Source organism: Phasianus colchicus, chromosome 21 (genome assembly GCF_987193195.1).
Source record: "Phasianus colchicus chromosome 21, bPhaCol1.hap1.1, whole genome shotgun sequence".
In the NCBI taxonomy this organism is placed as follows: Eukaryota; Metazoa; Chordata; class Aves; order Galliformes; family Phasianidae; genus Phasianus; species Phasianus colchicus.
This window is the reverse complement of record NC_143456.1, coordinates 1,245,487-1,272,728: the sequence shown is the minus strand read 5'-3', so window position 1 is coordinate 1,272,728 and position 27,242 is coordinate 1,245,487. Positions and strand designations below refer to the sequence as shown.

At 46.2% G+C, this 27,242-nt stretch overlaps 1 protein-coding gene and 1 pseudogene across 11 annotated transcripts in view; both read left to right on the top strand.

Moving 5' to 3' along the window:
* The window catches only part of TSPOAP1 (TSPO associated protein 1), a 62,250-nt gene extending 52,196 nt beyond the window's left edge, over window positions 1–10,054 (top strand). For 6 of the 11 annotated variants that reach the window (XM_090122621.1, XM_090122619.1, XM_090122626.1 and 3 more), the window contains 4 exons: window positions 719–822; window positions 2,771–2,842; window positions 4,007–4,135; window positions 8,741–10,053. In XM_090122621.1, coding sequence (XP_089978747.1) covers window positions 719–822; window positions 2,771–2,842; window positions 4,007–4,135; window positions 8,741–8,953 — 518 coding nt within the window. In that variant the 3' untranslated portion in view covers window positions 8,954–10,053. Of the gene's footprint in view, window positions 1–718; window positions 823–2,770; window positions 2,843–3,052; window positions 3,967–4,006; window positions 4,136–7,191; window positions 7,254–8,740 lie in introns of those variants that run through there. The other 5 variants (XM_090122625.1, XM_090122628.1, XM_031591959.2 and 2 more) reach the window with 5 other exon arrangements.
* Window positions 10,055–14,458: 4,404 nt separating this feature from the next.
* Window positions 14,459–23,965, top strand: LOC116228223 (eosinophil peroxidase-like; annotated as a pseudogene).
* Window positions 23,966–27,242: the final 3,277 nt, after the last annotated feature.

The following is a 27,242-nucleotide window of genomic DNA, read 5'->3' as shown; positions in this document are numbered from 1 at the left end:
TGCTTACTCATCTGATGCTGCATTCCCTAAAATCCAGTGTCTCTTGAGGGGATTCTAACCCTGCTGAGGTGTACTGAGATTTGTTGATGTCAAGCCTGCAAACCCATTACTAAGCCGCCCAGTGTTTACCTGAAGCAGGACATAAATCCATAAGATGAAGAACTGAACAATTTATCTTTTCTGTAGTGCCAGGCTTTGTTCTTGCAGACTAAGTCCAGAAGTAAGAAATGGGGCTGAGCAAGCAGGCAAGCAGGTGGTTGTAGAAATGCATTGCAATGTCTGATCTATGAGGCCTGCCTTCCCCTGGTGCTGAGATCTGTGCTGGTGTGGATGGGCACACAGAAAATCAGTTTTGTAGCTCAGTAGCAAAGCATTACACGGAGGGGGGAGAAATGTCCATTTGAGACAGTGTTGAGTGTGTGTGTGTTAAAATAGAAAATAAAATACATGAAAGAAAACATTTCTATATTTATAGGCAGAATACCAGGACAGTGGAATTGTGAGATGTCACCAGTTCTGTGATTGTAAAGTGATGGAGGAGAGCAGAAAACTGTTTTACTAGATATCTCTGGGGCCTTTAAGATCTCTTGCCCATTCAGTTTCCCCTTTGTATTACTTCTACTCAATTCACTCCCAGTAACAGTGAAGGAGTTGCTATGATTTGGAATATTCTTTTAACTTACAGCTCAGTAAATCTTGTTATATTTTTGTCCTACAGGACAGAAGCATCAAGACTTTGAAGCTGAACTGCTGACTCCTCGAAGTATGGTGGCTGTCTTCGACTATAATCCTAAAGAGAGCTCTCCAAATGCAGATGCAGAGGTAACCAGCAACTGCTCAGTCCTCTGACAGGTTTCTTTTTCCACTCTTTTTTCATCTGTTCTGAGACACTTAGTACTTCAGTCAAAACTAAGGTGATTATAGCATAACAATATAGCTGCTAAAACAAGTTGGCTTATGTCTTAAAATGTAAATTTTGCTGATACTCTCTGTCAGGCATAACTGTGTTCAGTGATCTGCAAATATGAAGCAACATATCCCTAATGAATTTCAGTATGCATCTCTGTGAAGCCCTATGAGCATCTCAGGGCCTTGTAGCATCCTGGAAGTGGTCAGACAGGACTGAACAGCCCCTGCTTTTAGCAAGTGATCCTGGACATTCTGCAGTAAAAGGAAAATCCTTTCAAGGGTTTGAACTGACTTCTGATACTTAAGGTGGAGCATGTCTGTTGTGTTAACAGGCAAAGAACTGTGTAGATCTTCATTCAAGAAAGAGGACGTAGCTCCAGTTTAATGGATTGGTCCTCTAAATTCTGGCTTTTCAAGCAGTCCCTAGGTATAATCCAAACAACAGTTTTGTGGATAAGTATTTCCTGTGGAAAGATTACAGAGCAGAGCACTGTCTGGGAGAAAAAAAAAAAAAAAAAAAGGCTTTCTAAATTATAACATGCTCTGTTCTTTCTTCCTTTGTAGCAGCATTAGTCCACTCTGAGCAAATGTAATGGGGCTTGAATTCAGGTTCTTTCCATGTATACTAAAAAGAACGGATGACCGTTGGCTGGCACAGTGCAGAGAATATTTGCTGCCTAGTCCAAGGGTCTTATGAACAGGAGAATCTTCTGAGGACAGTGTTATGGGGATGATGAGCTGTCTTGGGAGAGGTATAATGAGAGCATACATTAAACAGCATCCACATAGGTATTCACACATCTGGCCGAAGATTACTTTTGAGCCAATAAGACACTTTTGAGTCAATAAGACACTGTCCACATTGCAGTGTTTGGAGCTGCTCCCTATGCACACTCCCAGAAGATCTGGTCACTTGATTCATCAGGAATTTGGTCACTAGATTTGCTGTTTATGATCCTGCAGTAAGTCCTATTGGGATCAGCTGTGCAATTTTTTGTGTCTGTGAGTGAAGTCCTCTAGAAGCTTCTTTCTGCTGGGACAAAGCCATTCACAACCAGTAGTAGGATCCTACAGCCTCAGGAGAGAAATTGAGTCCTGGGAACTACATAATATAAATACACTAGAAGTGGGTCTTTTCTAGCCAACCCTTTCATGTGTGTAGAGCTATTGTCTTCAGTGGGACTTGCCTTTTACACAGCCTATTTGGAGACTCCAGATCTTCTATCTTAGAGCTGTTTCACTGTCAGTGGGGAGATTTCTTCCATTAGACGAGAATACTTGTACTTTTCACCTTGGTCTTGTGCTCCAAGGACTGTGTACTTGAGTGGTGGACAACAGATCACATCTCCTGTGCAGTAATGTTCTGTTCTCAGGTTAGATCTTCCTGTTCATATGCATTTCTGGTAGTAACTGATCCTTGAGCATTGCATACTGAAAAGGATCATCCAAGGGAAGAGGATTTAGTGTTTATATTAAATAAATAAATAAATAAATAAATAAATAAATGATTTTTTTTTTTCCTGATGTTTGTTCAGCTTTTTCTCAGTGCCACTTTCTGGAATAGGTGTTAGGTCTTGAAACTAACCTAGTGGTTTTCAACCATTTTGAAGCTTTATCAAAATTGGTTTCAAGAACACACTTTGCTTTGTCTTATTTTATTAAATGCTTCCTTAACACTGAATTCCAGTTTCCCAATTTGGTTGTCCTGCTGAATTCTGGTCCTGTAACTCTTAACACAATGGTCATCATCACTTGTGGTGAGATTAGTACAAGCAGTCCAGGGTGGCCTGGCCTTGTGTTTCTGGTGAGAAATTCTGGCAGTGCTCCTCTTGTGACCATTGTTCTCTTTTGCTCATTGCAGGCTGAACTGACTTTCAGTGCAGGGGACATTATCACTGTGTTTGGGTCCATGGATGATGATGGATTCTACTATGTAAGTATTGGGAGTGGGAAGGTCCTTTGGCTACATCTGAAATCCTTGGAATCCGTCTAGTGGCAGGAGAGCAGAAATAAGGGGACAAAGTATCTTATATTGCTAATGGAACAAATGAACACGTCCCTGTTTAGTGCAGGCAGATACATACTCCTCTGAACTAATATCCAAATGGTTATGAGTTTCTTTCTTGGTGTAACTTGCCTGCAGGTTTCCCAAAGCCTAGAATATATCTTCCTGCAATGTACGTCAGCAGCTGCATCAGTATCTGCTGCAAGCTGATTTGTCACTAAGGACTCTGACACGTGGTCTTGTCTAGGGCAGGAAGCTGAAATGGTAACACAAGGATAAAAATGTACACTAACCTCTGTCCTACCACATACCAACTTCAACAAACACTGATATCTGCTTTATTTACTGTGGATGGCTGGGGACTCTGCCTGCCAGTGAGCTGTGTGTAGGGCACATTCTTTAGCTCATTCTTTAGCTCATTCTTTAGCTCACCTGAACAGAAAACTCTGTATTCACACATAAAGGATGAGGTTCACGTTGGAGTAAATTCAGAAGAGATTCTTGTGAATGTTTTGTTTGACTTCCTTCGTGGTGTTGTCCAAGCAACGTTGCAGGGGTGGTTTTGTCTCACCCAACTACCTGCTGATGAACTGGAGACAATTTTTTAGAATGACAGTTGAACTTGGTTTGTAGCTCTAGATGTCAGTGAGCAGAGAGAAGGATGTTGTACCAGCAGTACTTCATTCTTTAGAAATATATAAATATATGCAAAATACCAGAGTAAATGAAAAGCCTTTAGGTAGCCTTTGGCACAACCATGTTCCAGTTGCTTTGAGGACATCCGTGGGAATTTTTTGAGCTTGTGGAGTGCAAATAGGCTTCATAGTTTACAACTTTGATGTGTCCGTGTTCCTGGAATATATTTGTTGTGGCTCACTGTCATCTTTTCTTCTTGTAATCTCCTCTGTGTTTTTGCATTCTGAATTGTTCCACAACTAAGCAAGAATGTGAGTTGTGAAATTTCCTGAGGATGCTTCCAACATGAGTGTATTCCTGGGCTTCTCTCAGGCCTTCTCTGCATGGGCCTGCTCCTCTATTTATTTCTGCCTCATCCAGGAAACCCGATGTGGGAACTGAGTCTTGATCTTGCAGGGAGAGCTGAACCAGCAGAGAGGGCTTGTCCCATCTAACTTTTTGGAAGCTGTAACCTCAGATGGAGACGTGGTCGAGGAGCTTCACTCAAAAGATAAAGACACTTTTTTGCTGGGTGCTGAGAGCCAGGTAAGATTGTGTGGCTGCATAGTAGAGACATTCAAACTGTGACATGGCTAGAGACTGGGCACTGCACAGCACGCAGCACCTCGTGGAGTCATATCAGTTATTGCATGCAGCTCAGTTCATCCCGTGGGAGCTCAGAAGTTTAGAGAGGTGCATGAGGAGCTCTTGAAAATTTAACATTAATATGAAAAAAAGGTACAAAAGAACATTTGTTGAATCCTCATGCTCAGTATGGTAAGCAGAGAACATGGCAGGTTCCACCAGCAAGTTCTTCAGATGCACGCAAGGGTCAGTAGTGAAATGCCACTGCAAATAAAACAGTTCAGGTGGCTTCCCAGGCACAATATTGCTCAGATATATTCATATCCATGTGAAGGATTTCTGGGATTATTAACTAAGCACCAGTGTTTTTCCACCTCTCCCAAGTTAGATATATCTTAATCCTGTCCAAGGTGCTCTCAGACAAATTCAAAACAAACAGGGGAGTTTCTCAACCAGATCTGATGAATGAATTCATGGCCTGAGGCTTTGAGAGCAACCAACAGATGCAAGGAGTTCCAAGGTTGGGCTGTCTCCCCTTGCTTTATGTTTCTAATGCTTTTCAAGCAAATGCTTCAGCAGGAGATTTGGGTCACGTGCCAGATTCAGTCAGTCCTCAGTGGGTGAGGCCAAAAGTATGGCACCTCTTTGGTAACTCCCAAATCCTCTGTGCTGTGGTATTCTAGAGAGTGGGAGGCAGGGAGGTACACAGACCCATAGAAGTGTGGAAGAGCAAACCTAGGTTGGCTGTGAGCTACTCCTGAAGGCAGTGTGTTGTCTTGAATCTTCCTGTTAGTCTCTTCACTGGTGTCATGCTAGCTTTCTAGCTCCTTGCAGTGTCATTTGTCCTATTTTTCATGCTCTGCTCCTCCTTTGCTCACTTTCCATCTCCCTGTCTCCAAATGCCTGCCTGGTCTGCCACAGGCACCCTCTGCAGCCCAATCTGCTCCCCAGCACATGAAGCTTTGTGGATGCAGTGCTTGTCCCACAGCCTCAATGCCTTCCTGTGAGAGGTGTCAGGAATGCATCAGAAATAAGGTTTATGGATAGTCTACTTGGATAATCTCCTAAACCCAAAAGCAGTTTTGGGTTGTCTGTGTAGGATACTCAGTCCCTTTGATCTCAGCCCACAAGTGCTGGTACATTCTGAGAAATTGCAGTATTTAATGAACTGTTACTACCAGGGTTTGGCAGCTAGGAGGTTGCACAGGTGCAAATTCTGAGTGAAAACAAGTATTCAGAGGGGGTTTTCTTCTCTAGTTTCCATCAGAACAATTTATCTTCCCAAATTATCCATCTATTAGAATAGAAGGTGTCAAAGGAAACATGAACCAGTACAGTTATAACAGGCTGAATTGGAAGTACAACATATTCCACATCTGATGTCCTATCAGGTAACAGCTGGCAAAGGCCTGTTCAGATATCAAAGGATTGTTATTCCAGCCCCAGTCTGGGTCCCAGAAATCTCGGTGAAAAAATCATAGGAAATAATGGGAAATTCAGTTAACCATTTGGGCTCAGAGAACTGATCTGCTGCTTGCAAATGTGAAGTATGTGGCTTAGCAAATGGTGTTCGTGGCATACTCAGTCCCTGTGTCCTTATAACTGTTTGCATTTCTCTTCTGTGTCTCAGCTTCCTCATCAATAAGACATCAGTTTGGCCTGCCATATCCCAGGCTGTGTCATGAGCTTACAGGATCCCAAGGGCATGTCTGCTCTGCTGCTGGGCAGGGAATACCAGCTGCTTCTGCTTGCTGCCCTGCAGTTTGCTGCTGCTTCCTCTGCTCTGCTCTTTCCACTTGTGCTGGGTTCTGCAGCAGGTTACTGTTCCCCTGGACACAGCAGTTCACCATTCTGACTCCACACAGTCCCAGTCTCTGCTTCTGCTTTGCAGCCCAGATGTATCTAAACAGCTTCCAAATATGAAGGGCATGCTTGTCTGCTTGTCTCTTTGTAAAAGCAGTATGTTTACCCTACTCCTAACCAAGCTTGTGCTACCTAACTACATTTAAGTACATTCAGTGATTTCTGAGGAGAGGCAGAACCTGACCCCCAGAGTTTTGGCTGTCATAGCAATCACAGCATCCATACCTACAAGCAGAGCACCTGATAAGTAAGGCAGAAGGAACATGTCTTCCTATAGAATATTCTAGGGGCCACCCCTGAGCTGCAGTAAACTGTGTGATACAGCCACACCTGAGGCTTTCTGGTCTTCCACATTTTCATTCCATAGTTTAGGAATGTGCCATTTAAGTGTGTTGTTGGCATGTGTATCAAGCAGAACACAGATGGAAGCATCTCTGCATTGGGGTGAATGGTCAGGGGGTGTGCAAAAGCTCCTGGCAGCCTTTAGGGAAGCACTGTTTGAATATTATACACAACATGACAAGTTTCCTATCAAATTTGCCAACTTCATTCATTTTGAAAGCTAACTCATCAATGAGCATGTATCCTCACCATGTATCCTGTCAGAGCTTTGGACTGTGTTAAAGCTACTTCAGGTCTTAACAGAAGCTTCTCCAGCATGACCAGGAGTGGTTTTTAAATTGCTTATAACTTCTTGGATTTAAAGTTTTCACCAGATCTCTTCTACCCATTTGCTTTTTGTCTTCTGATATGACAAAGGCTTGAGAATAAGGACGATTTGAATGTTGAACTGGGGAAGGTGAATTATTAGAACTATTTCTGAGCAAATTTTAAAATGTTGGCAACTGATAAAAGTAAAGTGATTTAACTTTCAAACTGACATAAATTTGGCTAGACTGAGCAGTAAAAAATGCAGTGCAAAGAGGAGTATCCAAGAAGTTATGATCACAAGCTAGGGCACTGAAACACTGATGTTCAGCAGCTAGGAGTGGCCTGCTTTAATGCCATGGCTGCTGAATGAATCTTTTTGCATTGCTAATACAGTTTCTGTCAAAGACTGATTGTAAAGCACCTTCAGAAAGTATTCAATTCTAATTGATTTCATGTATTTATTTCTGCCTGTATTATGCACCCATGGCGGTTCTTTTCTTCAGAGAATGAGGAAGAGAAGAGTCCAGTGATAGATATGAATGATACATAGAGAGAGAGCAACCATGTAAGTTTGTGTGAGAAGATCTCTTCCATTTCCTAACCACTCTATTAGAGAGTTCCACACTTGAAGCTTGTTCCTGTTCTTGCTTGTAAATTGAGAAGCTGTTCTGGGGCTCTGACACCAGCCTTAAGCCCTCTGGTGGCAGGCCTTTACTACTCAGTTAGTTCTGTATTAAAGTGGAGCCATGTTCAGCACATGAAGTGCTGTTTTGAACGATTATTTGGTGGTTTTGGGGACTGCAGTGGGAATGTAGGAGTGCTGGATATTCAGGTTTAGAAAAGATCTGCTTTGTACTTCAGACTTGCTGTTCTACCACTGTAGAAATGCCTCATGCAGCCTTAGCAGGATCCCACTCAGGCTGAGCACACCCCATATTCAGCCTGTTTCTCACTTCTTGATTTTACTCCTTCCTGAGCATACTCCTCGAACTTCCTAGTACCCCATCAAGTTAAGAAAGCAGTAACATTTAGTCCCTAAAACCAACCCTGTGTGGATAATTGTTCTATCTGATAACAAAGAATCAATTCTGAGGCTTGGGGGTGAGATTTTGAGGGGAGCAACAGGAAGAGATCTGTGTTTGACTTGCTTTTGTGTAGTTGGATTAATCAGCAAACCCAAGAGAGCACTGAAAACCATCCCCTGCCAACTAACACGAGTGTTGTTATCAGCCCCAACAGCTTTCATCAGGATCTTACCAGAGTGGTTCTGTCTCCATTTTTCTCACAGGGAAGAAACCCTGATTTTAGCATCCTTTATCTCGTACCAGATGAATCTGTAAACTGATTCTGTTGTTTTTCTGCCATATAGAGACTTCTGAGAATATCTGTGCATGTGTATGAGTGCCTCTGTGCGTGGAAATCTGCTTGGGCATCATGTACCACAGCTGGGAATCAGGACTTGCAGCCACAAAGACAGGGAACTGCAGTCATTTCCCTTTAACTATTTGATATTTGATGATGATGTTGATAATGAGCTGTCCTTTCTGAAAATAATTGTGCCATTTATGAATTGGCCTGGTGCCTGCCTCTCACTTTGCGTGCAGTCTTTCATGCCTAGGTTGACAGGAGAAATTGTGCAGTTTGTTGAGCTGCTTCACATCTGCCCAGGCTGTGCAGGGAGCCCACCATCCTGCCCTGACTGCAGGCACCCAACAGGCAGTCTTTCCATCCTTGCACTCAGAAGGTGTTTAACTTCAGTTTCTTCGGCTGTGAAGCAGCATCTTCCATCAAGTCCTCAGTGAGGCTTTTCTGCTATACTGTTTGTAGCTTGAAGTTAAGGAATTTTGGAGTGTCTGAGGTCAGGCAGTGTCTGGGTGAGAAGTAGAAAACACTTCAACTCTACCAGAAGCTTCCTAACTGAATCTGCAACCACAGAGGGGCTGAGCCTCTCTGGGTGAGGGACAGAGTGGTGGGAGAAGGGAGGGTTTTCTGGCTGAGGTTTGTGTTGGCAAAATATCCTTTTTTTCCTTTGTTTTCTCTTTTCCCACCCAGTTAAATCCAGATGGATCTGTTGATCACAATGACTTCTCACCAACTCCTCCTGCACCTCCTTCCTGCCTTGTCATGGGCAAGCAGCGTCCAGAGCAGGCATCACTGGCTGTTCTCAAATGCAGTGACTTACCTGGTCAGAGTAAAAAGAAGAGAGGCTTCTTCATCAAAGGAAAAGAGCTCTTCAGAAAACTTGGGTCCAGTAAGAAAGACTAACAAGGGATTTATCGCCATGTATAGACTGCCTGTGCAATCCACACAGGCATTGAAAATTCAGGAGAAGCCCTCGCAATAAGCTGATTGATTAGAGTATTTTCATAGGAGAAAAGTGTATATTGAATAGAGGAAACTTCTCAGTGAGCTGCATGCTTTGCTGAGAGCTCAGCTGTGGGTGCCCACCCTGCGTGGGCAGCAGCTCTGAACAGTGTCATGGCACTGAGGTGTGTGAGGCCTCGGCTCTAGGATGCAGCTACCTCCACAGTAGTGTGTCCTGCTCCTTGCAGCCCTCGATGCACCGGTTCCCTGTAAATATTTTAATTCAAGAAATATATTCTGGCTGTAAGTTAGCTAAATGGCTTTTCCCAGCAAAGCCCCAGCCCCTTAGGAAGAGCTCCGTTGTACTACTGGTCCAAAGGAGGTTGTGTCGAGTCCTTCACTTCCTGCAAAGAAAATCTGCACTTTTCCTGTGAATCCCCTTTGCTGTCTCTGGGCTGAAAAGTGAGTTATTTGTACTGTAAACCTGTAAATATGCAGCTGTGCCTAGGAGCATCCCACACTGCCTCAGTCATGTTTCAGCACGAGGATTCCCATGGAGGAAGGAGCGATACCCAGGAGGGGATCGATGCTTCTGCCTATAGCGTGGGCTGCTGTAAGCTGCTCTTGGCTGGCTCACCTTGACCATGCACTGGCTGGGGACTCCGCCTTATTTATTTATTTATCTATTTATTTATTTATGGGTTGTTTTTTTTTTGTCCGCCTCTCTCACCATTTCACTTGGCTGTTTCAGTGCGCTGCTCCTCTCTTGTTGGAGCATTTGGAGAGCAGAGCTGGGGATGGAGAGTTTGCAGCTGTTTTCATATGAGATGATAGGTTCCTTCAGTTCAGTCATTTCCTTTGTAAGCCACGGAGTTTTGTACGACATGGTTTCTATCCTTTGCTGTGTTTCTTTCTTTGCATGTTTCAATGGGTACTTGTTTTGAGAAGGACAGTTATGTGAGGTATGTGAATGATGCCAGCACAGTGTCCACAGATGTTGGTGATAAGGTATGTTTTTATTTAATATCAAATTTTATTATAATAAAGTCTATTTTCACAAAAATACATTTTCCTTAAAAAAGCACCCGCTTCATTGTTGCTTATTTGGGAGTGGTGATGGTGTGTGTGGTGGAAGAACAATTCCAGTCACTGGCACCCTGAGGATGCTCCATAGACCCTCATGTGGGTCCCTGTCTTCCCTGTGATCACCATCAGAGCAGTCCTCCCTGCGAATGGAAACTCTTTGCCTCTCCTGTCACAAGAGACCTAATTCTGGAGGAGGAGACATCAGGTGTAGTTACACTGTTAGACTGTCTGGATCACAGAGTGCCCAGAATTGGCAGGGACTTGTGGACATAATTGGCTCCAACCATGCTCAAGCTACTCAATGTCTCATTCCTCCCATGTAGCTGCTGAGTTCTGTAGTGCCTCAGAACATGGTGTCTCTGATCAGGTGAGAGAAGGCTGGAGATACTAGAGACAAACAGGTTTTTCCTCCTGTCTTGCTAGGAGTTGCAGTTTTTCTCCTTGCTTTCCCTAGAAGATGCCTGGATCCAGAAAAAAACACTGCCTATGGCAACTGACCAAACAAAGGAGAAGGAAGACATTTCCCCTCTCACCAACTGGAATGCCTATTTACATTCTTCAGTATACTTTGGGTAGAAGTGAAAAATAAACCCCAAAAGCGCTGAGGTCAAACCATAGGGTCTTGGCTTCAGACTCAGTGAGCAGATGGTGCTTCATAGAAACCTCTGTGGAACTGCAGACACTTGAAACTGAGCAGTGTTACCTGGGGCTCTGCAAAGGACTCTGATGAAGAAGCCCCCAGGGAACCATCACAGCACCAAGGCTGCTGGAGTTGGAGAAGTGTTTGGCTAAGTGACATATGGATTAGTTGTGGGCAGTGCTGTGTGGAGCCAGGAGCTGGGCTCAGTTATCCTTGCAGTCCCAGATCATGCTATTCTATGACTATAATCCTAATTTTGGCAGCAAGTGCCTCCAGGAATACCTCTGTGAGCTGCAGTTGCTGTAATTTATCTCCCACTCACCCTGCCTGGAGGAAGTTGGTTGCAGTTCTAAACTGAATTTAACATCTGCAGTTTCCTAAGCGAGTCGTTGGAGGTCTTTTGAAAGAAACTAACTGTTGTTGCACTTATCGGTTCATCAGGGAGTGAACTGAAGAGCAAAGCCCATAGAAAGAACAACAGCAGCTGCAGTGTTCTGGTGCCTACCCAGAGCGGGTGCCTGGAGGAGGGCTCTGCTTCTCCCTTCGTACTTCCTTCAGCCAAGTCCTTGTGCCCATAGGTTCATGGTGACGCCCTGTTCCCCAGGACATGCTGGGCTGCTGCCTACCAAATTTCAGTGTTACATACATGGACTGCCATCACGTAGCAGTCACACTAATTCAGTTGGTTCCCCAGCACCAGGCAGGCTCTGCACCAAGACAGAAGTCTTAAGAAAGGTTCAAGACCTTCAAGACCTTCACACGTGTCCTCTACACATCAAAGTGCAGAAGAAATTGGAGAAGGGGCAAGTGGACAGAATCAGGGGTACTTGTACAAATGGGTTCCTCAGGATGTTCTCTTAGCACCTTCTCAACTCCAGAGAAAATACCAACATTTGGTTAGCCATAGTTCCCAAGGGCATAGAATGATTGAATCTTTTGGGTTGGAAGGGGCCCTTAGAGGTCACTGAGTCCAACCCCCCTGCAATGAGCAGGGAACCTGCAGTGCTCAGAGCCCCATCCTGGTGAGCTGAGCTTCGGCACATTCCTGAGTTCACAAAACTTCTTTCAGAAGAACAGAGCTTGGGTTGGCTTTTTACAGACCTGAAGAAGTGCAAGAGTTGAATATCCTCTTAATTATGAGCTTGAAAAACTGATTTGATGTAGGGAAGAGTAGACAAGCTGGTCTGACCTGGGCTTTTGGACCATAGCACTTAGAGAATGAGGGAGGTGGTGTGTGGCCCTGGGTAGGGCATGGGATCATCTGTCCTTGTAAGCCTTCTGCAGAGGGGGCATTGTCCAGAGGACCAAATTGCCTCTAAAGTGGCACAGAGCAAGTGAGCAATCCTGGAGCACACCTAGAGCTGGGGGGATTGCTGCCATCAGCTGCTGGAGGATGGAGAAGTCACTCCTGCTTTTGGCCTCATCCTAATTAATCACTGCTTAAAACTGGGAGAACAGAGCCTCTGGCTGGGATGTACACTTCTTATTTTGGGTCTTTGGCTGCTCTTGGTCCAAGTATTTGTAGGCCTTGCAGGCAGAAGGAGCAGTTGGATGGTGTGGAAATATCTTTGCTCTGAGGCAACACTGCTTGAGCTGACATTATATGTTCTTGTTTCCTTACCCTTGGAGGAGCAGCACATGGTGTCTCATTTGCTGCTGAAGGTTCTGAGAGCAATTAAGTTCCACATCGTGAAATGCAATTATCAGCACAAATATGCACTAACTTTCTCATTAGCTTTTGAAAAACCCTTATCCTTGTTCTGACCAGTGAGCTGCAAGGTGCAGCAGAGTAAGCAAGAAAACAATGGCTGCAAAACTCTGCCAGCTCTGCCCCTTTGCACAAGAGCAGTGCTGCAAATGGGACATGTGCTCCAGGTGCAGCCTCACCTCTGGCTCATTGCAAGGTTTGCTCTTTGCTTTGCAAGTTTTCTCTAAAATGTTAAAAGACTGATGCAGTGAGTTAAAGGACATGGTTCAGCCTGCAAGTAGCCTCGGGGACACCAGCATGAGCAGAGCTGCTGCTGGGAGCAGGGGGGCAACACAGTGGTTCCTGAATGCCTCGTGCAGGGAGGAGTTCAGACTGAGTCCACCCTGGTGAACTCTCAGTCTGTGTTGCTGAACCAAGGAGTTTCTGTTATGGGACGAATGCAGGAAGCTGGAGACCCATTTAGGAGGAAGAGCTGGTAAGCATCTCCTGTGCTTCTTCTCACCCCATTTGGCTGAGGAACATCATTCACCAGGTCCAGCAGAATCCCAGTTCCCTGTAGTGTTAGCACAGCTGTAAGGCAATGGAATTGGTCCAGCAGCTGGGTTTGCACTCAGACAGGGAGAGGGACTTTGTGCAAAGGAAGGGCTGTCCAGTGAGCTCCCAAGAGCACAGGGGCAATTTGGGCAAGAGAAAACCCAACCTGAGCTGCCCAGAGCTTGGGATCTGTTGCTGGAGGCTGGTGGTGGTCAGACCATCAGCCAGGTTCCTCAACTGCTGCTTCTGTCTGTGCAGGAAGCATAAAGCACAAGGAATGGATTTTGTGAGCCCATCCAGACCACAGCAGGGGGACAGGGCAGGGCAGGTTAGGGAGCTGAGATGGGGAGTGATGAGCAGATCTCCCCTGGAGCTAATGCCTCCACTCCTGAGACTTTTTCAGCCTTTAAGAGCAGTAAAGGATAATGATGGAGAGAAGAATCTATTCCCATCAGGCATCCCATGACCCCCAAACCATTGCAGGGTGCTGCCTCGTCCCGGTGGGTGTGCAGGACCATTTGTGAGGCACACAGGAGCCCCTGCTGGGAGCTGGGCTGGGCAGTGGGTGCTACTCTGCTTTGGCCCCACCAACCCGGGGGGCAGTTCCCCATGGCTCAGATATCCCACATCAGATAACAACCTGCTGCAGATAAAAGCGTGGCCACAGAGGGGGGCACAGTGAAGACAGAAGAAAACAGCAGGTGAGAATCTGACCCATTGCACACTTGCTTTTGCTTTCATGGAAAATCTGCTGCTGCACAGGAAGGCCTTGCTGGGCAGTGCACATGCTAGGTGAGCATAGCATTGGGAAGGGGCCACTTTGTGTGCTCCCTTAATGTGTTCCATCTGCACCATTCATGGTCGGATGCATGGCTTCTTGATTTTCATCATTTCTTACCTTTCTTTGCAGGGATGAAGGCAGAAACCTGCTTCCTGGTGTTGTTGGTGATGCTCATCCTGTTCCTGGAATCTGTATCTTCTTCCTGTGGTATTGTCTCTCTCAGATTTTGCAGATCAGGGGCCTTCATGTTCTGAGTAGGAAAAAGGATAAAGTTAAGTCTAAGAGAACCTGAATTCTTGTAAGCAGCTGAGTCCCAAACAGTGAAAAGAGTAATCAGTTTGTATCTATAGGGCCAGCAATGCTGTTTTTTTCAGTAAATTTCCTGTCTGATTTCCTAAAACCACGTTAAAGGAGAGCTCAGTTCCCAGAGCAGCTCCATCCCCAGGGTTCAGCAGTCTCCCAGCCCAACTCAGATCAACTCTTGGTCCATCAGAGATGACAGTTCAAAGGATATTGGGAGAATTTGGAGGTTTTTTGTCCCCTTTGTGTTGATTTCTGAAGCTTTCTGTTTCCCTGGAGGTGATCCCACTCAGAGAAGCACTGTAGGGGCTTCCCCCGCTGTTCCGTAGCCACAGCCAGTCAATGCTGGGCATACCCCAGAGGAGCTGTGTTATGTGCCCAGAGAACTTATTTATACACAGATGTATTGGCGCTGCAATGCCAGTACTCCTGGTTCTGGAGGTGCAAAGTGAAGCCCCCTGCAGCACAGGGAAGCACTCTCACCTCTGTTCTTTCCTTTCCCCCGATGAGATTTGCCTGAGAAGGGATGCATTCCTGCTGAGCAGTGTGAATGAGGCCAGGCAGCTCGTGGATTCTGCTTACAAGGACACACGTGGTCGGTGAGTTGGGCACAGCTCTCATGTGTGTGAGCCACAGACATGCTCTGGTCTTCTCTGTCACGTTCTGGAGTTGGCACAGCCCTTCTTTAGAGTCACTGAATGGCTCAGGTTGGAAAAGACCTCGAAGCCCATTCAGCTCCAACCCCTGCCACGGGGCTGGTTGCCATCCACTAGATCAGGTTGCCCAAATCCTCATTCATGTTGGCTTTGAACACCTCCAGTCTCCCTTACAGACACTTGCTGAGGTTTTCATTCCCTTTCTTTGCTGCCCATGCTCAGAGGAAGCAAACTATTGTGGGCTGAGGTTAGAACATTCTGAGGGATCTGACCAGCTTTAGCCACCGTGCTGTGAGAGCGTATGGCTTCCTACCAACCCATAAACCTCCTACTTCTGCAGCCATCCTCCAAAAGCCCCTCAGAACCTATCTGAGAGCTCTTCAGGGCTCCAGGTTAAGGTAGGGTGACATGGAGAGTTTGGGACCTCTGGATGGAAACATGCATCTGTAGACGTTTTTTAGTTGGAGTCCTCAGTAGAATGAAGTTTGATTGCCTCAAGGACACAAAAACCATGAGCTCATCCATTTTCTGGCAGATAGAGCTGGGAAACTGAGGAGATTTCAGCCCTGCTCCTCTGCTGGGGCTGGCAGGAGCAGCACAGTCTCCTCCAGCTGCTGTGCGGGCTGTGAGATCACAGAATTGCAGAATTGGAGATTGGAAGGGACCTCCAGTGATCATCGAGCCCAACACTACAGTCAGGTTCCCTACAGTAGGTTGTGATGACTGCTCTGTTAGCAGTTCCAATAACACGCCAGGAGCTCTGTGCTGCCTGAGCTCAGCGTGTGACCCGCAGGACCCAACCGTGGCTTCAGCCCAACTCAGTCCTGCAAAAGTTGCTTTGTTCTCCCTTGCAGCATAAAGAAGAACCTGGAGAACGATGCCTTGAACCCCATAGATCTCCTGAGATATTTCAAGCAGCCCGTGGCAGGGACACGGGTCATCCGGGCTGCAGATTACATGGGAACCACCCCGACCCTCCTGGAGGAGAAGCTGCTTGGGTCGTGAAAGGGGACTTCAGTGTCACAGGTCGGGGCGTCGCTTTGCTGGGAGCGGTGCCATCGCGGGGAGATGTGGGGATTTACGGGGCGAGGAAGAGGAAGGGGCTGAGGGGTCCGGGCTCCAATCCTGCTCACCCGACCAAAGCACCCCGTGCCGTGCTGAGCAGCGCTGCGCCCAGGAGGTGGCAGTCCTGACCTCCTGCAGGAACATCCGCAGCGCAGTGGCGATGCATTCCGGAGGCTCTTTCCATAGGGGAAGAATTGTTAACGCTTGGCTGGCTGTAACTGCTAGCAATAATGGTGGAGATAGAAAGGAAGAAGAGAGGAAGGAAGGAAGGAAGAAGATGGCTTAATGCAGAAGCTCATTCCCCTTCTGCACAAGCTTGGCATGTAGTAATATATCAGATGTGACCACAACTTCATTGGTTTAAATGCTTTCATAGTATCATAGAATCACCAAGGTTGGCAAAGAGCTCTAAGATCTCCATCCAACCATCCGCCTATCACCAATACTTCCCACTAAACCACATCCCTCAGTGCAACATGTAAACAAATAATCAATATGATAGAAGTGCAAACTGCCACTCCAGGGAGCATCCTGGGCACAGCTCTGAGCAGGATGACCCTAAGTGACATTCCCCTATGCTCCTCCACAAGAGGATGGTGCTATGATAAAACAATGTGTCAAGGGGACAAGAAGGGAAACCTCCTGATTTGGGAGATGTCCCAAACCCAACAGAGCTGGTACGTGCCAACACATTGATCCTCTGTGGTTACCTTGCAGACATGCTCACAGCAGCTCAGCTGGGGATGATTTTCAAGGCCACAGGATGTGAGCAGCAGAATAAGAAAATAAACTGAATTTTCTAGCTGGTACCAAACGATCACAGGGAAGTGCATCAACAGGTGAGGGGGGATGCATGGGTCATCAGTAGAAGCAAAACCATGGCCCCCAGAATGATCCATATATAAGATGCCTGATTTAGTTTTACAACACATATAGTTAGTTCCTCGATTCTTGAATATTTTAATTACAGCTTTGCTTCATGGGTTCTTGGTGTCATACGTGAACTAGTTGGCCAGCAGTTCTGTGTTGGGAACTGACCCTCCAGCATAGGACATCTGTCATCAGCCTGCATCTTTCTGCTTTCTCCTGGGTTTTGGCTAGCTCTTCCCCTTTGCAGGGTGTCAATGCTCTTTTTGGCTTCCTGGCTGGGTACATGATGTGACCACACCAGAACCACGGTGTGCCACTGGACTCATGGGCTGACAAGACTACCTTGTGCAGCTTTGGGGTATATGGAGGGATGGAATGTAAAAGCTATTTCTCAGCCCTTTCAAAGCTTTCTTAGTGTAGTAAAGGGGAAACGGTGCCAGACAGTGGTGTGTTTTCAAATAAACAACATGTGAGAGTTGTCCATCCCTCCCCATTTACCAAGCACCTGGCAGGCAGAGCATGTCCTGTGGCCATGTGTCCCTTGGAGGGAGGAAGCAGGTCAGACAGGGGATGATCATTCTCTGCCTGCCTAGGGGATGACTGAGCCTTCAGACATCTGTGTAAGAAGCAGGGAGAGGGCCACCTGTCTCCTCCATTCTCAGAAGGTGATGGCTGCAGTCAGGAGGGGGATCTAGATTCTGGGATAAGGATGGGTACATCACACCCAAGCCAAGCCTAATGTCTCCAATATTTTGCTGTCCTTTCATTTGCTGGTGCAGGAGAAACCCATTACCAGGAGCTTCCAACAGAGCCTTGGCCAGACGGTTGCCAGCAGACTATGAAGATGGTGTGTTGATCCCCCATGGGTGGACAGAAAGAAAGTGTTCCTTTGGATACCCCTTCCCACTGGGACACATTTGAAAAAAACAGGGACAAGATTTGGGGATTTTCAGGGCTTGAACAGATCGCAGGCTGAGGCTGCAAAACACAAGTCCAGCAATTCATGCCTCGTGATTTTTTGTTGATATCTTGCAGATGCATCCATTCCTATGGCCATTTCCTGACACTCACATTCTGCTTTCATCCCTTGCAGGTTCAAAAGATGTCAAACAAGATCGTCCACTTCTCCCCTGGGCAGCTCAAGTTAGACCAGCAGCGGTCACTCACATTCATGCAGTGGGATCACTTTATTGACCACGACCAGGATTTCAGTCCTGAATCCCCATCCAGAGTCACCTTCAGTGGCGAAGTGCACTGTTACACCAGCAGTGCCAAGCTGCCCCCCTGCTTTCCTATTCAGGTACAGCCAGCCTTCCTCTTGTGGTGATGTTGGGGTACAGGGCGTTTGCCTGCCAGCTGGAAATGTGCCCCGCCAGGGCACAGCTCCTAGAGCATCCCAAGGGGTCGGGCTGCTCTCAGGTAGTGGTGCTGAGTCCAAGGGATGCCCCCAGATGCCAGGCACAGCCCATCTTTTCCCCCTTTTTCAGCCTATAACCACATCTCCTTCAAGGATATGGCTTTGCTTCAGAGGTACAACGCAGTGACAACATGGATGGTACCCAGTTTACAGCAAGCAGATCAGAGATGGGAGTTGGTGGGTGCTGGTGTCCCATTGGTAGCCCAGAAAATCCATGCCCATTTGATAGTTATGGGGTGAGGAAGTGGTGAGCACCGCTCACTAGTTGCTAGGCATTGTGCTGGGAAACACAAGAGTCACGCTGCAATCTCTGCTCTAGTAAACACATCCAAGGAAGGGATAAGACTTCACTGAGTATTTGCCCACGTGTGTTTGAGAACACAGGCAGCACACATTCTGGATGGCAACTGTCCACAACATAGAGTAGATGTTGACACTAGACCGCAACATGAGATGGGAATGCATGGGCTTCTTCTTCCAATATGTACTTACGAGGGGAAAAAGGAAAGGTATGCATAGGACTTTCTTTGAGAAGATTCAGGCACCTGCAGTCTTTCATTTGGGACTTGATCTCCAGAAACCATCTCTGCTGTCAGTCTGAGCCCTCACAGCTGGGGCTTGGGATTGGTCTCCACACTGTCTACTATAAAAACTGTCTCTGAAATCGCTCCTGTTGGCTTTTCTTGTGGCTGTAGCACACAGTGCAGATTCTGCACTCCTGAGGTGATGATGAATTATTCACTTATCGTTCTGCAGATCCCACCCGATGACCCAAGGATTAAAAACACAAGAGATTGCATTCCTTTCTTCCGCTCTGCTCCTGCTTGTGACAGCAGCAGAGCCACTGGAGAGCAGATCAATGCACCCACATCCTTCTTTGATGGTAGTGAACAGCCTGTGGTCAGCAGGCTGAGGAATAGGAACAACCAGCTGGGCTTGTTGGCTGTTAATCAGAATTTCACAGACAAGGGGATGGCATATTTGCCCTTTGCCAGGATGCCCTGTCTCAAGATCAGCAGGGAAGCAAAAATCCCTTGTTTTTTTGCAGGTAACTTGGCTGCTGACACCATGGTAAATTCTGCAGAGAACAATTCCGTCAGCTCTGGTGCTTTGCTTTGCTTGCATGCTTGCTGTATTTGAGTAGAAAAAAGCAGAATGAGGTGACCTCATCACTGGCAGCATGCTGTGTGGGACACCGGCACAGGCCGTAACCCATTGGCAGGGCCTTCTGCTCCGTTCACGCTTTGACATCTTCTTGACCACTTTTTCAACCCAGGCTAACATGACATGAATCATGATTCATGATTCTTTGTTAAAAAAATTAAGATCCAGTGGCAAGCCGCGGCAAGAGTGGTTTTGGCAAGGACTAAACTTTGTTGCAGCTATAACTCAAAACTAAAGTATGGTAGAGTCATTAAGGTTGAAAAGGACCTCTCAGATCCCCAAGTCCAACCCCAGCCCACCCCACCTTGCCCATACCACGTCCCTCAGTGCCACATCTGCATGGCTCTGGAACACCTCCATGACTCCACCACCCCCTGGGCAGCTGTGCAGTGCAGCACTGCTCTTTTGGAGAAAAACTTTTCCTAATATCCAACCTAAGTAATATTTCAGTGCTTTAGGCCTTTCAGACTATGTTCCTGAATGGGCCTTATAAATTCGTAGACAGAAATCAGCTGGAGATGAATTTACAGACTCACAGCTCCGTGCAAACCCCATTGAAAATTCAGTATTTGTTTGGGTCTTTCCGGTCCCTGAGAGCTGAGGAAGTGGCCCATGTGCTGCTGCCCAACAGGGCTCAGTGATTTTGGACTGGAGCTCCGTTGGCAGTGCCGGGTGGGTGCCGTCTGCTGGAGGAACCACAGTGCTCGTTTTGTCTGTCCTTCCGCAGCCTCTCACAGGCAGGCTTTGATCGTCAGTGAAAGGGGCTCTGTGCTGAAGGCGTGAGCAAATCCCTCTGTTCACTGCAGAACTAAATGCCACGCATTTACTCCTCTCTGAGTGCCCCTCTATTCCACCATCACCTGCTCACTCTCAGGTTTCCTGTCCTGGGTGTTTGAAGTTGGATTTAATATTTCATCGTGATGCTTTTGTAACGTACTCCTTCAAGCTGGGAGCTGTTTTGCTTTTATTTTAACTTTCCAATGAACTTGACCGTGGCTGCCCTCTTGTTTAGTCTGTGGTTTCTGCTGGTTTAAAGGACACCTTCTGACCTACAGACCTCCCTTGGCCATCTGGACATCCCTCTGCCCATTTTCACTTCTTCCTTGAGCTGTGAGTCTCTCTGCTATGGGAACCTGGAGGAATACTTGTAGTGAACGCCTCAAGTTGCCCCTCCTAGCCTCCAAAACAAAAATCTTCCCCATTTCTTGGCCATCTCTCTTTGTGATGCTCGGCACAACCACATTTGTCTTGACTCAATAGTCACGACAATACTGCTTCAGCAGGAAATGGCTTTCCACTGGACCTCTGCAGCCCTTGGGCAGTACAAGTAAGCACTTGCGATGCCCTTAGGCGACTCTTGAGCAAGTGAGATGCTGGAGCTGGTGTGCATGCACATACTCTTTGTGCAGGAGCACAACCGCCTGGCCAGAGGGCTGAAGAGATTGAATCCACACTGGAATGGGGAGAAGCTCTATCAGGAGGCACGGAAGACTGTGGGTGCCATGATCCAGGTACCACCATGTCACCCTCCAGCTCTGCTGTCTTGTCCTGTTGTCTTGTAGGTGTCCTGGTGGGCTTTGTCAGTGAGAGGTTCCCATTGGGTGATGGGTTTTTTTGAGTTGCATTTTTCAGCCTCCTCCTTAATATCCCAGAGACACACGAAACCTCTGCTGTATGGACTAACACAACTTCCCACAGGAGTTTATATAATCTGTGTCAGCACCACAGATGTGAGTGGTGCTCACAGCTCTCCCATTACTTTGTTGACTAGGAACTTGATGAATAAGCAATTAATCATTCACACTTTCTCGATTTCCCTTCAGATTATAACCTACAGGGACTATCTGCCTCTTCTTCAGGGAAGAAATTTATGGAGATGGATTCCTTCCTACAAGGGCTACAAGGAGTGGGTGGATCCTCACATATCCAATGTCTTCACTCTGGCTTCTCGTTTTGCTCATGCTTCTGTTCCACCATTTGTGGGCCGATTAAACAGAAATTATGAGCCCACATATCCCAAAGTGCAACTCAGCAATTTTGGTGTCTGCCATATTGTGAAAGGAGGTAAGTCCTGTGTTAGAATCACTGAAATCACAGGGTTGGTAAGGTTGGAAAAAACCTCTAAGATCATCCAGTTTAACTGCCACCTACTGTCAACATTGCCCACTAACCCGTGCAAACCATCCCACACTTCTGGGGTGTAACTTTATTTTTTCTGCCTTTCCTGCCTGCTCTGGATGAGCTCCTGCTTCAGCCAAACTTAAAAGCAGTTTGCATTAGTTGTATTCACTCACCTTTATCACCAGGCGGACTTCTCCCAACACAGCTGTTCTCTGCAGTCAAATGCCACCCATCTTATTATGATGTATGCAATCTGATTGTTTATTTGCCATAGTTTCTAAGAACTACAGTATTTTCTTTTTAATATTTTATGTGCTGGAAAATCGATTCTCTTGCACTGGAAACCTGTAATGAGCCATAGGCCATGCTCTGCTCTCTGGAGCCTTCTTCCCACGTGCTTTCCATCCTCCATTGCTCACCAGCTGCTGTGGGTCCATTGCAGGTGGCATCAACCCCTTCCTGTGGAACTTGATAGCCAGCAGGGCCAAGCTGATGGCACAGAATCAGATGATGGTGGACAAGCTCTGGGATCGGCTCTCTGAGCAGATTGAAAGGATTGGGCTTGATTTAGCTCTTAACATGCAGCATGACAGAGATCATGGCTGACTGTGGCAGCAGAGCTTCCAAAGGAAAACAAGTGAAAATCAGGCACTCACGGAATTGAACACTGGGAAACATCTCCTGCCTGTGCTTGGCTGAAACTCCTCTCAGAACAGCACATTGCATGATGTGAAAAAGAAAATCTCACTCTATTTTATCTCCAAAGACTGAGTCCCAGAGAAAAAAAAAAAAGAGAAAAGCACGTCAAAGCCACTCATGGGGCTCTGCAACATGAAAAACAAGTGCAGTGGCATTGCAAGATGGTCTTGAGAAACAGGTTGTTGATACAACTGGATCAAGGGTGTGCTGTTGCCTAACAGCGCTATTATGCTGATGTGCCTGCAGTTATTATGCAGCACGTGCCTGCAGCTGCTGTGCCATTGACACCCTGGGAGCTGCAATGAGATTCACTTTGAAACAGTGCTGAGGAGCTCCAGATACACAGGATTTAAGTCGAGACAGAGGCTTTGCATGAGATGCAGATGTGTGGTCAGGTGTTGCTGCCTCTGCCTCGCTCTCAGTTGGAGGCTTTGATTTTCCATGCTCTCTCTGGGAACAGTGGTGTGCAGAATCCTGAATTTCTAGTTTTGGGTCTGGCAGGAAGGAGAATGCATGAGTTGGCTTTTCCTTTCCCTAAGCAGTCATTTGGTAAGACACAGGGAGAACTGAATTGTACACCAATTTCTATGTGCCCTGTCCACCAGGATGCAATTATTCCACCAGCTGAGGTCTATTGAATTTCCAGCTATTTTCTGCACACAAAAATGAGCCAGTTGACAACATCCAATGTTCCTCTTCCACCTGTAGAAACTGGCTCTGGAGCAGCAGAAAGACAATGGCATTGACTGCAATAAAGAATAATTCAGAAAGAAGATTTAAGCATAAATGGGAACCTCCCTGCATCCAGACTTTGGGAAAGAGAGGAAAAATCTTTCCAGGGAGGGGATGTGTTGCTGACCTCTCTTTGCTCTGATACAACTTGCAGGTTATGTCTTCTGGAGAAAATTCTGTGGGCTCCCCCAGCCCTGTGACGTGAAGTCACTTGGTCGAGTATTGAAGAATGACCGTCTGGCAAAGAAGTTCATGCGGCTGTGTGGGACACCAAGGAACAGTGACATTTGGGTTGGGGCACCTGCAGAGCCCTTTGTGGATGGAGGAAGGGTTGGGCCTCTCATAGATTGTCCCACTGGCACACAGTTCAGGAACACACGTGGTGGGGACAGGTAAGAGAGGAATGTCCAGTGTCTGCTGATGTGGTGGTGAATGCTTTGAGTAGCTGGAAAATTTGCCTTGGAAAAAAAATATGTTGGTTCTAATGGGAAATAATTGCAGGGATCTTGAATGAGAAGAAGCCAAGAGGAAAAAAATCTGTTGTGCCATTCATTATGTTTCCTGCAGGTTTTGGTGGAAGAACAGAGGGGTTTTCACTTCCCAGCAGCTCTCTTCACTGGCCAAAATCTCCGAATAATATGTGACAACACCTGCATCTCTAAAGTGTCAAGAAATATCTTCCAGGCCAACAGACATCCTGATTCCTTTGTGAGCTGCAGCAGGATCCCAAAGCTGGACCTCAGAGCCTGGAAGTCAAAGTGGATGGAGGAAAGTACCGAGCAAGGTATCAGCCTCAAAGAGCAGACAATTCCTGCCTGCAAGCAAGTGCAAATCTCTGCAGTCATTAACAGCTCAGACAATCCCAGCTGAGCTCTGCCCCCATTTCGCCTGAGGACGTTAAGTCACGTTCTCCATAGGGCCGTGGCACTATCAGATTGAAGGTGTGACAAGGTGCCTCCATAAATGCCACCTCATAGGGCCAGGAGAAATAAGGCCTTGGGCTGCAGGAAGCTGGCAGCAGGGAGGGATGTCCAGAGCAATCTCCTGCTCCGTGCAAAGGCAGTGCCCGAGCTGTTGGGCCCTCCTGTCCAGTTTAACCCATGGAAATGAATCACAGAAGACAGCTATGGCATGTCCTTTTCTGCTTTGTTAACACATGCTTTTCCATGTCCTGCAGAAGAAGCATCTGGTGACTGCTAATGCGCAATGCTGAGGACTCCCCAGAAGTCTGGGTTCGGGAAGATACTGAGATGGATTCTTTTAATTGTTTGGTTGTTCATTTTTCTGTCTATGCTTGCTCCATGTTTGCATGAAGTCTTTCCAAAGAGATGGGATCCACTGATAAGGAAACCATGAAAAGATATTCCAGATCTGTGCAAATTGCTCAATATCACAAAGCAAACCAAACCGACTGTGTGCTCAGGCAGTGCCACATGCATCGGGTTCCGGTAAGCTTTGCTGTCAAATGACAAGTTTTGAACCCTCTTTTTGCATGAAATAGCACAAAGGTTCCAATCTACACAAAAAGGTGCATTGGAACAGATTTGCTTTTTTTTCTTTTTTTTTAATTTTTATTGTTTTCTGAGGAGTACGCAATTTAGTTTCCAGAGAAAATATAGGCAGGTTGAAGTACAAGACAGAAGGAGATGATCTAATTTCTCCCCTCAATTTCTTTTCCTAAAGGGTTCAAAACTGCTTTCTCTTTCCTCTGTAATTTGCCATCTTAAACTATTATTGAACAATAAATTGCAACTTTGAGCTGAGACCAAAATGTTCCATGCACTTTGTAAGAGGTGCAGTAATCGGAGACAAGTGGAGGATGGTGGTAGGTTTCACTTGGGAATATTGGGCAAGCAGATTCAAGTGCAGAACCCATGAATCTGTAATGAAGGATGGCATTTCTTGCTGGAGGTATTTCTTGCTTGGTATTTAATTCCAAAAACCATTTGACAGGAACATCCTCTTTATCTCTTTTAAAACTGGAAGAGATGTGTGAGATCCTCAGAGACAAAGAAGAGGTGTGGATAACAATTTCTCCCTGCACTTGGCCAAGACACTGAGGTACCAAAATGTCCCAGGTGTGCAGGCTGACAAACATCAGCCCGGGCATGCCTTGAAGACAGAAGGGCTCTCACATGCTAACATGCCCTGGCAGTGGGTTGAAGCTCACTGCCTCCTTGATAAGTTCCTTGTGCTGAAGGATTCGAGGGAGTCAACAGAGGTGATGGGTGTGAGATGCCTGACTGCACTGGGGATGTTTGTCTCAATCTCTGACTTTTGTTTTCTAGTATTGGTAACACAAAAGGATGCATTCATTGCCTTTCAACTTCAGCAGTTAACTTAATGAAGATGAAACAGAACAGTTCAATCAGAAGAGACCCTACAAAGATCATTGAGTCCAGATAATTGGCTCAAAATCACCCCCGATCCTTCTGTATGCACGGAGGAGTTATTTTCACAATTTCATCTGAGTGCAAAGCCGAAATGTGGAAAATTGAATCAAGCTTCTTAGGCTGATCAAACTGCCTATCAAATGCATGAAGTGCATGCACCGCAGGACCAGGGCTTTGCAGGAGATTCCCACTAGATAGAGAAAAAACATTCTTCACCATCATAACAGTGCGATGTTGAGACAAGGACTAGAGAGTTGTTGGGATCTCCATTCTTGGAGTTATTCCAACCTCACCCAGAAAAGTCTCTGAACAAATCTGTGTGGTGTTGGGATTCACCATGCCCCAAGCAGCTGGTTGGACTGCAGATCTCCAAGGGTCGTAAATTTTTCTACATGATTCTTTGATTTACAGTGATAACCTGTTCTATTTTCCAGGTCTCTTGGCTGTCCTGTGTGCTCTCTCCAGGTATGAAAGTCCAAGAGCACAAGCTCTTCTGTCACAGATGCCAGAGGAAGCTTCATGAATCAGCATATATTTTCTTGTGGAAACACTTCTCTTTCTATCATTAACGGGAAGTTCCATCTATTTGTTCACTCATAAGGAAAAACAAAAGCTTATCTGTGCCTTATACAACTGGGTTATATGTGTATTCATCATGGAGCAACAGCAGGAGCATGGTAAATACAGCTTCCTTAGTCTCCCTTCTCAATATACTTACCCCACAATCCTTGCAAAGCTTTTAACATCAGTATTGATGTCTCTATAGCTGAGTTTCCTTTACTACCATTCTCCTTTTGAGGACTGATGTGGTCCCTGGCAGTGAGCAGTCCCAATACTTCGTTTTTCGATCACTTGTTCCAATCTGTTCCAATGGAGAAATTTGTGCCAGCAGTTTCCATGGGAACTGCCCCCATTCCAGTATCCAGTCCACTGATTTCATCTTGAAATAATTCCTTTCTCACTAAGAAGTCAATTGTGATCTTTTACTTAACTCCTCTGTCCAGGTTTGCTTTACTGACAGCAGTCAGATCTCTTTTAAGACTTCTTTAAAGTCTTTAGGTAACTGGTGGTAGGATGAGAGGCACGGCCTCATGTTGTGCCAGCAGAGGTTCAGGTTCAATGTTAGGGAAAACTCCAAAAGAGTGGTGATGCATTGGGCTGCCCAGGGACGTGACTGAGTCAACCTGGAGGAGTTCAAGGAAAGGGCAGATGTAGAACTTAGGGACATGGTCAGTTGCCTGTATGGACTGGTTGACCTTAGAGGCCTTTTTCAAGGTCTTTTAATGATTCTACGATTCTATGTGCTTGCTGTGAACAAGTTGTCTTAATCTTTTTGCATCACATTAGACACCATCTTCTGACCAGTGTTTGGCTTAGCAGATCTGTGAGTCAGAGTCATTGAAGCTTCTTGATGAAAGCCCATAGTACAATCAAGACCCCCTCCCCCCTACATAAGATGCATTTAAATTTCTCTGAAGAGGTTTCAAAGACACAGGGGGAAATGGGAGCCAGCTGAACAGGTATGTTTAGTCTGAAGGAGCTGCATTAGAGCTGTCATTTCTGAAAACACCTGGAAGGTTATGCAAGACCTTCTGGGATGGGAGTGTGATGGGTCTTGATCCAACAGATCCTTGCAACAGAATAAAATTATATCAGAGGATTTTAGTATCAGTGTGCTTGGAGGCCAAGTGAACTAATTATCCCTCCACTGTGAATTAGGAAAGGCATGACTTTTATTACATCTTGCACTTTCCCATACTCGTGAGAGACATTACCAACTGCTGAAAGCCTCATACACCCAGCAGCCTTGCACACTCTTGCATATCTGACATGTTTTTGAGATTGGTCTCTTTCACGGGCATTACATTACAGGAACCAGTCTCCTGGTAGAACAGGATGGAAAAATTGCTCATCAAATCAGCCTCCACCAAAGTGTGAAAGACCATCACTGATCTGGGTAGGGTTGGTATGGGACAGGGCAAAAGTAATAGGTGTTAGGTACGTAATCGTATCTTGCGTGCCCAATTCTGCAACAGCAAACAGAGAGGTGATGAAGCTGTGGCTGCAATACTTTGCTTTGGCTG